Genomic DNA, 14,979 nt, shown 5'->3' on the forward strand with positions numbered 1-14,979 from the left:
TTTAATTCACAAAGCTGGCCTTGATAGTTGTCACTCTCATATTACACCTTGTTAATCTGGTTTGAAACTTATCACAGACATGGGAAAGGAGCTGGATTCACATGAAAGTTCTCATTTCAGAAGCATGCCTGATATTGCATATGGAGTCAACTCAGTATACCAATTTATGCATTCACCAACTCATGATCATCTTATTGCTGCAAAACGAATTCTAAGTATGTCAAGGACACCATTGATCATGGTATTTGTCTCAGGAGTGACACACTGTACAATTCCATTTCACACTCTATTCATATGGATGCCTTTTGTGATGCTGATTGGGCAGATGATCCCAATGACACAAAGTCCACAATAGGCTTTGTCATTCTCATTGATGGGACTCCTGTGTCTTGGTGTACCAAAAAGCAGCCCTCTGTGTCAAGATCATCCACTGAAGCTGAATATTGATCCATGACTGACACTACTTCTGAAATCAAATGGCTCACTCTTCTCCTGCAAGACTTACACATTAAACTGAAAGAAGCTCCCACACTTCAATGTGATAACATTTCAGCTCTTGCTCTTGCCACCAATCCAGTTTATCACTCAAAACTGAAACACATAGAGGTAGATGTTCATTTCACAAGGGATCAAGTTAAAGCAAGAACCATTAAGCTTCAGTTTGTAACATCAAAGGAGCAACTTGCAGACTTGTTCACCAAAGGCCTCTGTGATCACCCCAACATCGCTATCTCTGTGACAGCTTGAAGCTTGTCTCTCACCTTCAAGCTGAGATGGGGTATTAGGATTACATGAGAACATTATAGTTTACTTTTTGCCATCTGGCTTAGTTTATGCTTTTTGGTACAGTTAGTTAATTACGTTTGTTAATTAACTAATTAGACTAATGCATGTTAGGTTGCGTTATGGCCTACAACTCATCTACACGTTGCACTAATCTAGTGTTGCTTCCCTTGTATAAATAGATAACTAGTCTCAGGCTCTCAGCTCTAGGGTTGTAACAAAGACTATCATATTTTGCCTCTCTGCAATATATTTCTAATTTTTCATAATTTCTATATTATCTACAACACTATCAGTGTCGACGTGACAAAACTAATCATTATAAACCTTATAAAAAAAAATATTTTGAAAATTTTATAGAGAAATTATGGTTGTATTTATAGAGAAAAATGATATTTTGAAAAGTTTACCGTTTTATTAGGAAAAAAAAAACAAATAGCCGTTTCTAACGGTCATGTAATCCTAACCGTTGATTGTAATTATGTTGAGCAATGTATAATTGATATCCATTGATATGCACTTGACCGCTTGGGAAGAAATTGATTCTCAATTCAACCAATGCCAAGCTGCCACTTACCCATTATTTGGTCTTTTTCTATCAGCCCAAATGCTCCACGTTTTGATTGTTCATCCGTTATGTGGGGACCACAGGTTGAGATTGGACTAACCAAAGGGCTAAATTTGGCCCTCTTAACAACCCTATGGCCATTTTGTGGCCCTTTGGTCCTCTTCTATTTCGTTGTTGAAGATCAAAAAATGGCCAAATTATAGGAATTAGCCCTTTGAACCCCATTATTGGAGATGGCCTTAGCTTATTGGATTTCAACTACTGAAAATAGTTGCTATAATCCAGCAGTGTACTAAATGAGCAAAACTAAAGACCCAAGTGACTAAACTATCTTGAAGAACTACGTTATCCAGCCAAGGAGATGCTCCACTAGTCCATTGCAATAGAGCATTTAGGGTCAAACCGGGCGTTGCTGCACCATGAACACTACCACAAAAATGAAGAATAATAGTCCAACTACAATGCTCAAAATATGCACTTATAGATTTCATCTCATCCATAATGATCTCTTCTCAGTCTTCTGCACTTGGATCTGCAGCATTAGTTTGCAAGGTTTTTATAATTCCTAGAGCATCTCCTTCCACTTCAACTCGCAAAAAATCTCAAAGCTTTATAAGCCTTGTACCTTGTGTCTTTAGTGTTCGAGCTTCACTTCTCCTGCATATGGGATCTCTAGTCCGCCCAACACCTGAGCGACCTGACCTTGCTCATTATGTATCACTCCACCGACACCAACAAAATCCTTCATGAAGTTAGTTCCAGCAAAGTTAAATTTAACATTACTTATTTATATTAGGGGCTTCCAACGTTGTTGCATCAGTGTTAACCGAGAAGTTGTAGTCGAATTTTGGTGTATTGTGGCTGCTAATTCAAACTCACTTTGCCATGGTGCTTCTAGTATAGCTACTTTCTCTAACTTAGGCGTCATTTCTCTTCAACAATGAATCAAACTCTTCTTTTCTCTCTCTTCTAACTTGGTTAGGGAAAAGAAGAGTAGCACCATGGCAAAGTACATATTATACTTATCACCTATAGTTTAACTTCTTATTTTGATATTTTTAGCAACAGGTTCCACCTCTTGCTGTTGTTAACTGCGCGCTATAGTCTTAGAGCCTTCTTTAATGAGAGAGAATGAATCTTCTTCATCTCCTCCTCCAAATCAGAATTTACTACCTGATGCCTCTCTAGTACGTAATATCTTTCCTTCAATAACAAAGCTAGCATCATATCTGACGACCAAACTAATTTTTTATGAATGAACAAAAGATGAAGCTAGGAACACTTTTTCGGGACAAGCTATGGTACTCTGTTGTTTATCATATGCTTATTTTATATCTATTTGAATAAATCAAATTACCATATTCATTTACACTATTTACATATAATTAAACCAAAATTATAACAATGATAACGAAATTGATCAAAAACTTATAAATAGGTCATTTATGGTGTAATTACCATGAAATATTAATATAACTAAAATTACACAAAATAAGACTCATTTTACCACTGTGACAACATTTGTAAATGTGTGTATAACATACTATATGTATTATAGAATTTTCCCACTCTTTATAGAAATGGTTGTAGATATAACCAAATGGTTAAAGCATTTCGGATTTAGTTTGATTAATGGTCCTTGAAGACAGACCTAAAATCGTAAATGCGAACACGTTGAATCATGGAATTATATTGTGCAGTGAACCTAGAAGAGTGGTCATAACTTACTAACCATTAGTACTATTTGATGCCAAAAACTCAAAAAGAGAACTAATCAACTTACAATTGCAGTACTTCTCTTTACGATTTTACATTATATTGAATGAAATTCTAAGCCAAAAAAAAAATACAAGAAGAAGAAGAAGAAAGAAAGAAGTTCAAATCTTCCCAAAATAAAAAACCAAAAACAATTTGAAAAGAGAAACAGTCATGCAATATAATATTGAACAAATACGTGTAATGGCTGTGCAGGTTCTGTGTAGCATTCCATTCCATTTCTGAATTGCTTTCTTCTTAATTGAGTATAAAAGGCAGGAGGAATATGTTAAAATACCGAACAAAAATTGACATATTGTCCCTCATGCTACTTAATGGGAACCAAAACAAATGATGTATATGGACATAGCCAGAGTTGTAAATTAACTTTAGCTATAACTTACCGTAATAGCAAGATACATCAACAGTCAATATACTTATAGCAGATTATTTGCTCACGGAGATATTATATTATCTCCTTCCAATCTCTCTTCTCTAGATAAACTGCGGAGTCGTCTTCCATTTCATTGCACCTCCTCCTAATCCATTGACCTTGAAAGCCAAGCCTACTATGGAGTTCATCAACCAGATCAAATGTATAAGTTTGGCCCTGATCCTCATGTTGGGGGTTTGGTCTTCTGAAGCCACTTCTCGTACTCTCCAAGATGTGTCAATGTATGGGAGATATGAGCAATGGATGGTTCATCATGGACGTGCTTATAGCAGCATTGATGAGAAGGAGAGTCGTTTCAAGATATTCAAAGAAAATGTGGCGTTTATAGAATCTTCCAATAACGATGCAAGCAAAAAAGTGTCAATCAGTTTGCAGATCTAACAAACGAAGAATTCACAGCCTTGAGCAATGGATTCAAGGGGCATGAATGTTCCACACAAAGACCACTTCCTTCAGGTATGGAAATGTCACAGTGCCAGCTACAATGGACTGGAGAAGCAAAGGAGCTGTAACTCCCATCAAGGATCAAGGCCAATGCGGTAAGCATGTATATCTAATTCATACATGTTATATGATTTCATATTGTACTAATGATTGTTTTTCGTTGTATTGCTTTCTTATTAATGTGACTGGAATCCAAATATGTATATATAGGATGTTGGGCATTTTTACAACTGGTAAACTTGTTGGAACTTGTGGGACTTTAGTCCCATATGGAAGAAGTGTTAAAAGCTAATGGCCTTTATAGGGAGCTTCCCATGTAAAGAAGTAAATGGATGACATGTATAGAAGTGGGCTTTTCTAGTGGGTTTCCCATTGGATTATGCAAATATATATAAATCAAAAATGGGCCTTGGGCTCGGTTTGACTAAATCTGATTTTATTTTTTGCTTAACTGTTCAATTTTCGGATAAAATCTAACAGTTGCAATAGATGGAATCAAACAACTACCGACGCAACTGTTCATCTTGGCTTTTATATAAGGACGACCTTCGGTCGTCATTATCGATCGATCGATCTTCTTCTTCCTTTCCCCAAAAAGTTATTCTGAGAAACATAAAGTAGAATTCGTCAGGGTCAAGTTCTTGTGCAAGAACTTGTACCAGATAGTTGTATCCTCTAGATAGACGTCTGAAACTACAGCACAAGTAGGGGCGAATTTCTGTCTTAGGTCACTGCATTGCAGGCCTCTATCTGATCAAGTTAGTGATTCAATTTCGAATTAAAGTTATTTGATTTCAATTGATTATTATTATTATATATTCAATTTGTGATTTAGATTATATATATATATATACACGGTTACTGTTCGTATATACTGATTGGTTCTAACAATCTAAGACAGAAATTTCAATGGATCAATCGGTATCTACTACGAAGAATCATGTGGAAAAACCTGAGAAATTCAAGGGTTCGGATTTCAAACGTTGGCAACAGAAGATGTTGTTCTATTTGACAACTCTTCATGTGGCAGATGTTCTCACAACCGAGGCTCCAAAGGATCTTCCCGAAGGAGATGGAGAGAATGTTCCAACTGATGCTCAAAAGGCCGAAAATCAGAAGGCCATTGTTGCCTGGGCGAGCAATGAGTTTCTGTGCAGGAATTATATCCTCAATGCCTTAGACGATTCCTTGTATGATATTTACTCATCATTCAAAATAGCAAAGGAATTATGGGAGTCGTTGGACAACAAATACAAGACTGAAGTTGCTTGTTCAAAGAAGTTTGTCATTGGCAAGTTTCTGAATTACAAGATGGTCGATGCCAAGTCTGTTGTCAAGCAAGTGGAGGAACTTCAAGTCATTGTTCATGAGTTAGATGAAGAAGGTATGGGACTGAACTCGAATTTTCTTGTTGGTTCTGTTATTGAAAAGTTACCTCCTTCATGGAAAGATTTCAAAGTATATCTGAAACATCTAACTGAGGACATGAATTTTGAGCAATTGGTTCTGAAACTTCGTGTTGAAGAGGATCACCAGAAGAATGAAAGGGCTGATGCTACTTCTATGGAGCCAAACGCAAACATGATTGGAGGAAGTCCATCAAAGGCCAAGTTTCAGAAAAACAAAGGCAAGAATGTTGCTGCCAAACCAAGTCTTGCTGCTGCCAAGAAGTCACTCGCCCCACAAAAGACCAAAGTTTTCAAAAAACCACAAACTGGTGGATGTTGGGTTTGTGGCAAACCAGGGCATAGAGCAAAAGAATGTCACTTCAAGAAAGATCAAGGAGGTGGTGGTTCTGGAAATTCCAACAACCAAGCAAACCTTGCTGGAAATGAAAATCAATTCATTGGAGTGGTTTCTGCAGCAAATCTGGTAACTAATACAACTGATTGGTGGATTGATACTGGTGCTTCAATGCACGTATGCTCTGCAAGGGAGATATTCACTTCATACCAGCCAATCAAGTAAGAAGAACCTTTGTTCATGGGGAATGCCACAACTGCCAAAGTTGAAGGAAAAGGGAAGGTGATTCTGAAATTCACTTCTGGAAAAGAACTTGTACTTACTAATGTACTTCATGTACCTGAAATATGTAAGAACCTAGTGTCTGGTCCTGTTCTAAGTAACAAGGGATTCAAACTAGTGTTCGAATCTGACAAATTTGTACTCACCAAGGGTGGGGTGTATGTAGGAAAGGGTTACCTTAGTGAAGGGCTCTTTATACTTAATGTTGTACCTACTATGGCTGCAGCTATTAATAATAATAATGCAGGCACTAGCGCTGCTTCTATGTACATGGTTGAGTCCTCTTCCTTATGGCATTCTAGATTAGGCCATGTTAATTTTCGTTCTTTACAAAGAATGTTAAATTTAGGCATGCTGCCAAAGTGTTCAATGAATCTGCATTGAATCAAAATATGCAGGTCACTCTCACAAATCTGTAGAGAAATCCAATGAAGTTCTTGGTTTAATCCATAGTGATTTGTGTGATTTTAAATCAACTCCAACTCGTGGGGGAAAGAATTATTATATATCATTCATAGATGATTGCAGTAAATATTGTTATGTATATTTGATACATAGCAAAGATGAGGCTTTAAATATGTTCAAAACATATAAAGCTGAAGTTGAAAATCAACTTGGGAAAAGAATAAAAATTCTAAGATCTGATAGAGGTGGAGAGTATGAATCCAAAGACTTTGCAAAATTTTGTTCCTCTCATGGCATTGTGCATCAAACTACAGCTCCATATACTCCACAACAAAATGGAGTAGCCGAACGAAAGAATAGAACCTTGAAGAATATGATAAATTCAATGTTAATTAGTTCGGGAGCACCACATAATCTGTGGGGAGAGGCTTTGCTTACTGCAAATATGATATTAAATAGGATTCCTCATAAACTAAGTGACCAATCTCCTTATGAACTATGGAAAGGAAGATTGCCTACTTATAAAACTATGAAAGTGTGGGGTTGTCTTGCTAAAGTTCAAGTTCCCTTTCCAAAGAGAACTAAACTTGGACCAAAAACAATAGATTGCATATATATTGGCCATGCCAATAATAGTGCTGCCTATCGATTTTTGGTTTACAAATCCGATATTGCTGATATAAGCATAAACACAATCATAGAATCTGCTGAAGCAGAATTTTTTGAAGACAATTTTCCTTACAAGGATAGAACAAATCCAAGGAAAAGAACGTATGAAGATAATACGCTGCCTCAAAGTGAGTTAAACAAAAGTACTGAAATTGGGGAAAATGATACTTCTACTGTTCAAGAAAAAATTCTAGAACCAAGGAGAAGTAAACGTGGAAAGATTGCTAAAGAGTTTGGACCCGAATTTATGACCTTTAATCTTGAAGGAGAACCTCAAACATATAAGGCTGCCATGGAATCCTCGGAAGCACCTTATTGGAAAGAGGCTATTCAAAATGAAGTGGAATCCATTATACAAAATAATACTTGGACATTGGTTGATTTGCCTCCTGGACATAAACCAATAGGCCATAAATGGATTTTTAAAAGAAAGATGAGACCTGATGGTACCATAGAAAAATATAAAGCTCGTATAGTAGCTAAAGGGTATCGTCAAAAAGAAGGTGTAGATTTTTTCGACACTTATTCGCCGGTGACAAGAATTACGTCCATACGAACTCTAATTGCTATAGCGGCTATACACAATATGGACATACACCAAATGGATGTGAAAACCGCATTTCTAAATGGCGAACTAGATGAAGAAATCTACATGGAACAACCTGAAGGGTTTATTGTTAAAGGTCAAGAAAATAAAGTTTGTAAATTAGTTAAGTCTCTATACGGACTTAAACAAGATCCCAAGCAATGGCATGAGAAATTTGATAATACACTATTATCAAATGGGTTCAAAATAAATGAATGTGACAAATGTGTCTATGTCAAAGTATGTAGAAACGCATGTGTCATTGTATGTTTATATGTGGACGACATGCTCATTATGGGAACGAGTAAGGATGTAATAAATCAAACAAAGAAAATGTTGCATTCCTCATTTGATATGAAAGATATGGGAATTGCGGACGTGATTCTTGGTATTCGAATTCAACGGAATTCGGATGGTTACATACTTACTCAATCTCATTATGTAGAAACAGTCCTTAGAAAATTTTGACACTATGATGATAGACCGGTGGTTACTCCATTTGATCCCTCTAGTCATCTTAAGAAAAATCAAGGTGATAGTGTGTCTCAATTGGAGTATACACAAGTTCTTGGAAGTTTAATGTACATAATGAATTGTACAAGACCGGATTTGGCATATAGTGTAAGTCGACTTAGTAGATACTCAAGCAATCCGGGAAAAGAACATTGGATTGCCTTAGTAAGAGTCTTACGATATCTAAAGCATACAATAGACTATGGGTTACATTATACCAAATATCCTCCCGTAATAGAAGGGTATTGTGATGCAAATTGGATTTCCAATAATTCAGAAAGTAAGTCCACAAGTGGATACGTATTTACACTTGGAGGTGCAGCCGTATCTTGGAAATCATCAAAACAAACTGTGAATACACGCTCAACTATGGAAGCAGAATTTGTAGCCTTAGACAAAGCCGCCGAAGAAGCGGAATGGCTCAAAAATTTCCTAGAAGGTATTCCATTGTGGCCAAAGCCTGTTACGGCCATTTGCATACATTGTGATAGCATGGCTGCTCTTACAAGAGCAAAGAACCAAATCTACAATGGCAAATCGAGGCATATAAGGCGACGTCACAAAACAATTAGAGACTTACTCAAGAATGGAATTATTTCCATTGACTATGTAAAATCAAAGGAGAATATAGTGGATCCTTTGACTAAAGGCCTTAATAGAGAGCAAGTCATATTTACATCGAGGGGAATGGGCTTAAAGCCAATACAATGAGTCAATACTTGGCGGAAACCTAACCTGGCAACATTGGAGATCCCATGGTCTAGGTTCAATAGGCAAACTAGTTGGGGAAGACTCAAGATATTTAACACACACATATATGCTCATTCCTAAGATAAAACAAAGTGTGTTTTCCGTTGACGATTGAGGGATGAATATTAATATATATTCTTAATAATGCTAATAGCTTTTAAGTGGGATAGTACGGACTATTCTTATTTGGCATTACCTATATGAGATTGATGTGGGGTCGCATCTATGAGAACCAACATGGCTAAGTTCTCTAAAACTCTCACGAAGTAAGGAGTTGTTCAGGACCAAAATGAACACAACCGTAAGAATTTGGACTATGTCTAGATATGATATGTGTGATACTTGTTGTCTCGGTTTACTACAAAACGTGAATAGTTCAAGACTTGAGTCCACTACTTCACAAAGTAAATCCGATAAGTATTCACTATGAAAGGTTCAAGTCCAAAAGACACCTTTTCCGATGCATATCCTATCAAAGTTCTCCGAAATAACGATGCGTTCCTAATTCGATCTCTTATTTTCTATTCAAATGTGGGGTATTGTTAGGGTTTGAATTGAAAATGTGGGGTATTGTTGGAACTTGTGGGACTTTAGTCCCATATGGAAGAAGTGTTAAAAGCTAATGGCCTTTATAGGGAGCTTCCCATGTAAAGAAGTAAATGGATGACATGTATAGAAGTGGGCTTTGTGGGCTTTTCTAGTGGGTTTCCCATTGGATTATGCAAATATATATAAGTCAAAGATGGGCCTTGGGCTCGGTTTGACTAAATCTGATTTTATTTTTTGCTTAACTGTTCAATTTTCGGATAAAATCTAACAGTTGCAATAGATGGAATCAAACAACTACCGACGCAACTGTTCATCTTGGCTTTTATATAAGGACGACCTTCGGTCGTCATTATCGATCGATCGATCTTCTTCTTCCTTTCCCCAAAAAGTTATTCTGAGAAACATAAAGTAGAATTCGTCAGGGTCAAGTTCTTGTGCAAGAACTTGTACCAGATAGTTGTATCCTCTAGATAGACGTCTGAAACTATAGCACAAGTAGGGGCGAATTTCTGTCTTAGGTCACTGCATTGCAGGCCTCTATCTGATCAAGTTAGTGATTCAATTTCGAATTAAAGTTATTTGATTTCAATTGATTATTATTATTATATATTCAATTTGTGATTTAGATTATATATATATATATATATATACACGGTTACTATTCATATATACTGATTGGTTCTAACAAAACTAACCTCGTTGTCTGAGCAAGAGCTAGTTGATTGTGACACCAGTGGTGAAGAACAAGGTTGTGAAGGTGTTTTGATGGATGATGCCTTTGGGTTTATCAATCAAAATCACGGGCTTATTATCCCTCCACCGGTGTTGATGGAACATGCAATTCCCAGAAGGAAGCAAGTCATGCCGCCTTAATAACTGGCCATGAAGGACGTTCCTGCAAACAGTGAAATTGCCCTTCTTAAGGCTGTTGCAAGTCAACCTATTTCAGTTGCCATTGATGCTAGTGGATCTGATTTCCAATTCTATTCAAGTGGCGTCTTTACTGGTACCTGTGGAACAAGTTTAGACCATGGGTGTTACAGCAGTTGCCTGCGGTGTAAGTGGTGATGGGACAAAGTACTGGTTGGTGAAGAACTCATGGGGTACACAATGGGGTGAACAAGGGTACATAAGGATGCAAAGGGATGTCGATGCAGCGGAAGGCCTTTGCGGCATTCCTATGGCAGCCTCTTACCCCACTGCATAGTCTCTTACCGGCCAATTTAACCACGCAGCGGAGGCGTTCCAGGCGGCGCGTGGCGCGCGGGTTGCAGGAGGGAGGCCGGAGGCATCTTGGACGGTTCTGGGCAGCGTTCGAAGTCGGAGGAGGTCAGGGTTGCAAGTTCTGGGCAGCAACCCGACCTGCAACTGCAGGTTTTCTAGGCAGCGCTGCAACGACGTCACTGGCAACTCCACCGACTGCAGACCTCTCCGCCCGACCCCTGGCGTCCTTCCGGCAACCCCCGCTGCTCCGTCGCTTCCCGAGCCAAGCTGCAACGTCGCCGTCCGCACTTTAGCGAAAGTGCGGACGTCCTCTTTGGAACGGCTCCGTGTATGTGTGTGTGTGTGTGTATAAATATATATATATATCCTGATTTGTACATGAACTTGTATATTAAACATTTAAATAGAACTGTGTAAGAAAACTACCGAGTCCAAGAATTATGAAAATGAACTGCATGCTTCTGTTTATCTTGATGTTAGTTGAAGTTTCTCTTAACCTTAACAAGGTAAGATCGAGAGGCACAAAACGTAGGCAATCTCTGCATACGGTTTCATCTTAATTCATTAACTATGAGCCACCTTTTGCAAACCTTTAAATTCAATACATCTGAACGTAGGGACTGGCACCTGTTCATTACACTTTAACTATGTTTAAAATTATAATTTGTCAACTTATGTAACCTAAGGACTGAAAATTCCAAGCAAAAATAGAATTTAACAAACGAAACTATCAAAGGTCAGAGAGAGATGCAGAACAAGTTTTAACCATTCACAAAAACAGTGATCACAACACAGAACTAATGTCTTTCGCAATTTCTTCAACTAACGAAAATAAAGAAATTTCTCATATATAAACAGGGAACATAAGCACCATATTCTAGCACATATTCCACTGTAACTTACTAACTTAGGATAAGGAGACTGAAGTAAAGAAACATCTCATGCTCAAAATCTGTTCCAAACAGTTTCCAGCATTATAGAATATAGTTTAAGACATCTTATACTGATGTTTAAGCAGCAGGTTTAGATTTTTCAGCCTCCTGCTGTTGTTTCCACTGCTCTGGTGTGAGGGCCTTCTTTATTGAGAGAGCATGAATCTCCTTCATCTCCTCTTCCAAAGCAGAATTTACCACCCGATGCCTCTCTAGCAACCTCTTTCCTTCAAACTGTTCTGATACTATTTCAATAACAAAGCTAGCACCACATCTGACAGCAACAAATTTTATTGAATGAACAAAAGATAAGGGGAATAGAACTGAGAAAATTCATAAATTCAATCTAAAGTGCAAGTAACATACCCTCCAGATGTATCGACTACTTCCTGAAATATGAAAGTTCAAAAATAAATTAGAAATAATGGCATAGGCACAAGCATTTGCCTGGAATATGAAAAGGATGGAAAATGAAGTCTGATAACAATGCAAATGGAAGTCTTTCACCAAAGTCTTTTAAATAAGAATGTATCTGCATCAAGCTGACTATATGAATTGTATCCTAAGGCTACACTAGAGCAGTCATTTGCAACACAAATCCACTGGCCATGCAGTAGAAAGAGAGAATCCAATAGTGAACTCTAAATCTAAGAGCCATGATTCTCATACAGACCACAAAGAGAAACTACCTGTTTCCTTGACAAAAGACTTTACAAAAAAGACAACTGAAAAATATGTCCAAAATCAAGAGGATGATATTATCATTCATTGAAGTGTTAGAAAAACTACCGGTAGTCTAATAAAGATGTTGATAACAACTAAACAAAGATTGAAAGATTAAAATCACTTGGCCAAAGAATAAATTAGTTTAGCTTTTCAAATAAGAATTTATTTCCATTAGCATTTTTGCTCCTTTATTTCCTGTTAGGTTATCCCAGTCCACAGAGGAAAAGCTATTTTGATTAAGCAACTTTTGTAATAAAATATCTTCCCAAGTATATGTTGTTGCTCAAAACTGATGATTTGTGCAAGTGAGGGATGCTCATTCCTTTGTCCCTATCTAATAGGTCAAAAATCTTACAGTCACAAGGAAACTAACCTCCTTACGATTTCATGGCGCGTTTAATGATACATGGGGTTTCTTGAAAGAGATGTAAGGTTTTCCTATTGTTTTTTAATGTGAGAAACTTTGTAGCTGTGTCCCTACAGTATCCTAGTTGGTTGGGTATCAAGCCAAAACAACAAGGAGTTAATGCAAATTTCTGAGTAGCAAGGTGAATAGTGGCGTGAAGAAGAAAGTTAGCTACATAGCCAGACTCATTAATATGAACTAATCCCAAATGCTCTTTTCCTTTTGTAAGAAACAAAATTCTAATGGCAAATCAGCAATATGATATTAGTACAATGGCAGAGTACAAGGTGCCTTCTGATCACCGGTTTCTATTCCTATCCACACAAACTAGTCACAACATACCCAACACACCACATCTCCACGATACTTCATCCGTTTTCCCTTCCCCAGAAAAAGGTGTGCTACAACATTGATGCAATACAAGATGGAGAGACAACCCACCTCAATCAAACTTACATACACAATCTCTACCTTAAATCTAATGCAAAATGGTGATGAAGAACAAAAGGCTTCCACTGTCAAGTACAAACCTAGACATATTACACCAATAAGGAGTAGAGATTATCCTTTGAAAGATATCTCAAGTGTTGGCCCTACTGGCCTACTGTGAACAACTACCCAAGCAAATACAGATACCATATTTACCCTTCCATATCACAGGAGTGGGTTCAAATAGAGATAAGTTGTCAACCCACTTCCTAGCAAAGGATTTACAACAAAACACTCTTGCTGATTCCATCTTGAAATATCTTTTGCCATAGGCAATTACTTGTGGAGGTAACTTTCAATATATTAGCCACCCTCACCATTAACTTTTCAAAGTTCTGGCAATGATCTCTTCCTAATCAGATATTCCTTCCCCTCGTGAACTCCCTCTCACAGTAAAGTTCCTTATTAATGATTTAAGCACCTGACCATTTTGCATCACCAGCAAACTGATTTGAGTCAACATAATCCTCCTGAAAGAAAAACTTTCCAACTTTCCAATCACATTACCTTCTCCACCACCGGATCAAAAGCAGTTGCCCCTTAGATTACCTCCAAGGGGAAGCCACTTCCCCACTTCACATTCCAAAGTTTATCCTTAATCCACTTTACTTTCTAGTGTATCCATTCCCGCAAGCTAACAGTTGCCTTTATCAATTTATTCCAATAACTAATATCAAATACGAAATAAGATTAGCTAAGGTTTTCCAAGAACTTATTTTTCCTAGGAAAAAAAAATTTCCTGAAACTTATTTCAGTTACAGAGTCCATACCAATCAGTACAGCCATCCTCCACTAGCACATGTTTTCGCTTAAGAAGTTACAAACTACTGTCTTATTTCCAGGTTTCATGAACAATCTTAGTAATAACTAAACTGCAATCCTTTTAATCAACCTGAATGTTAAAGTGTTCTTTCGAGATTAGGAGATTAGACTCAATCTCAGTATCCTGTTGTAAAATTAAACCAAACAAGTAAAAACTACAACCACCTTAAAACATGTGTTTGAATTTGCACACACAGAACAGAGATGTTAAACCCTAATACCTAACCTAATGAAAAACCACTAGGTTGATGAATATGCATATGAAAAACAAAGTGAATAGAGCTTACGAGATGTGAAGGGTTCAATTTAGAGGTCAATGAAGCTTCGACTTGTTCCTTGGTCACTCCCATCTCCCCAGAATTCGAGTGTGTGCTGTTCTCTCTCTCTCTCTCCTCTGGTTTAAAAGCAGAGCTCAACAACAGCTGGACTCAAATCTTCTTGGATGGACTGTATTACAGGCCCACTTAATTAGGGTAATTAGCCGACCACCCTTCTTTTTCGGACTGAATTTACAAGATCACCCTCGCATCCGTAACCCCCGATGCGCGCACCTGGCGGATAATTCCTTTCTTTTTTTCTTTTCGTTTTTTATATCTCTTATTTGATCATAAATCCCAATTTCACAGATGATTTGAGGAAATGTATTATCAATTGTGATCTCATCAAAATATTATTCTAGCGCAACAGTTGCAAAAATAGAGAAAAACAATATCATATATATTGCAATAAGAAATGTCGAGAATAAGCTCTAAAATCTCCGTCTCCTGTGTTATGATAGTGTTTTCATTAGTTATTATTAATTTGTTTTAAATTTCTAGTACGAGACCTGTCTAAATACTTCTCAACAAAGAAAAAAAAAAGTCATGTCTAGATAACCAA

General features: G+C 37.3%; 1 protein-coding gene, 1 long non-coding RNA gene and 1 pseudogene across 2 annotated transcripts; 1 reads left to right on the forward strand and 2 right to left on the reverse strand.

The window, feature by feature from the left end:
* Positions 1–3,677: 3,677 nt before the first annotated feature.
* Positions 3,678–10,708, forward strand: LOC121051227 (annotated as a pseudogene).
* A 762-nt stretch (positions 10,709–11,470) lies between these two features.
* On the reverse strand, positions 11,471–14,533 carry LOC112190568 (protein BOLA2). Its single transcript, XM_024330007.2, has 3 exons — positions 14,388–14,533; positions 12,024–12,046; positions 11,471–11,931 (listed from the first exon to the last, which is right to left on the reverse strand). Exons 1-3 carry the CDS (start codon positions 14,448–14,450, stop codon positions 11,736–11,738), a joined length of 282 nt encoding a protein of 93 aa, XP_024185775.1. The 5' UTR covers positions 14,451–14,533; the 3' UTR covers positions 11,471–11,735.
* LOC121051890 lies at positions 13,552–14,378 on the reverse strand. Its single transcript, XR_005807391.1, has 2 exons — positions 13,786–14,378; positions 13,552–13,745 (listed from the first exon to the last, which is right to left on the reverse strand). It is a non-coding gene; the product is annotated as an uncharacterized LOC121051890 (long non-coding RNA).
* Positions 14,534–14,979: the final 446 nt, after the last annotated feature.

The sequence above is a fragment of the Rosa chinensis genome, chromosome 2 (genome assembly GCF_002994745.2).
Source record: "Rosa chinensis cultivar Old Blush chromosome 2, RchiOBHm-V2, whole genome shotgun sequence".
NCBI lineage: Eukaryota > Viridiplantae > Streptophyta > Magnoliopsida > Rosales > Rosaceae > Rosa > Rosa chinensis.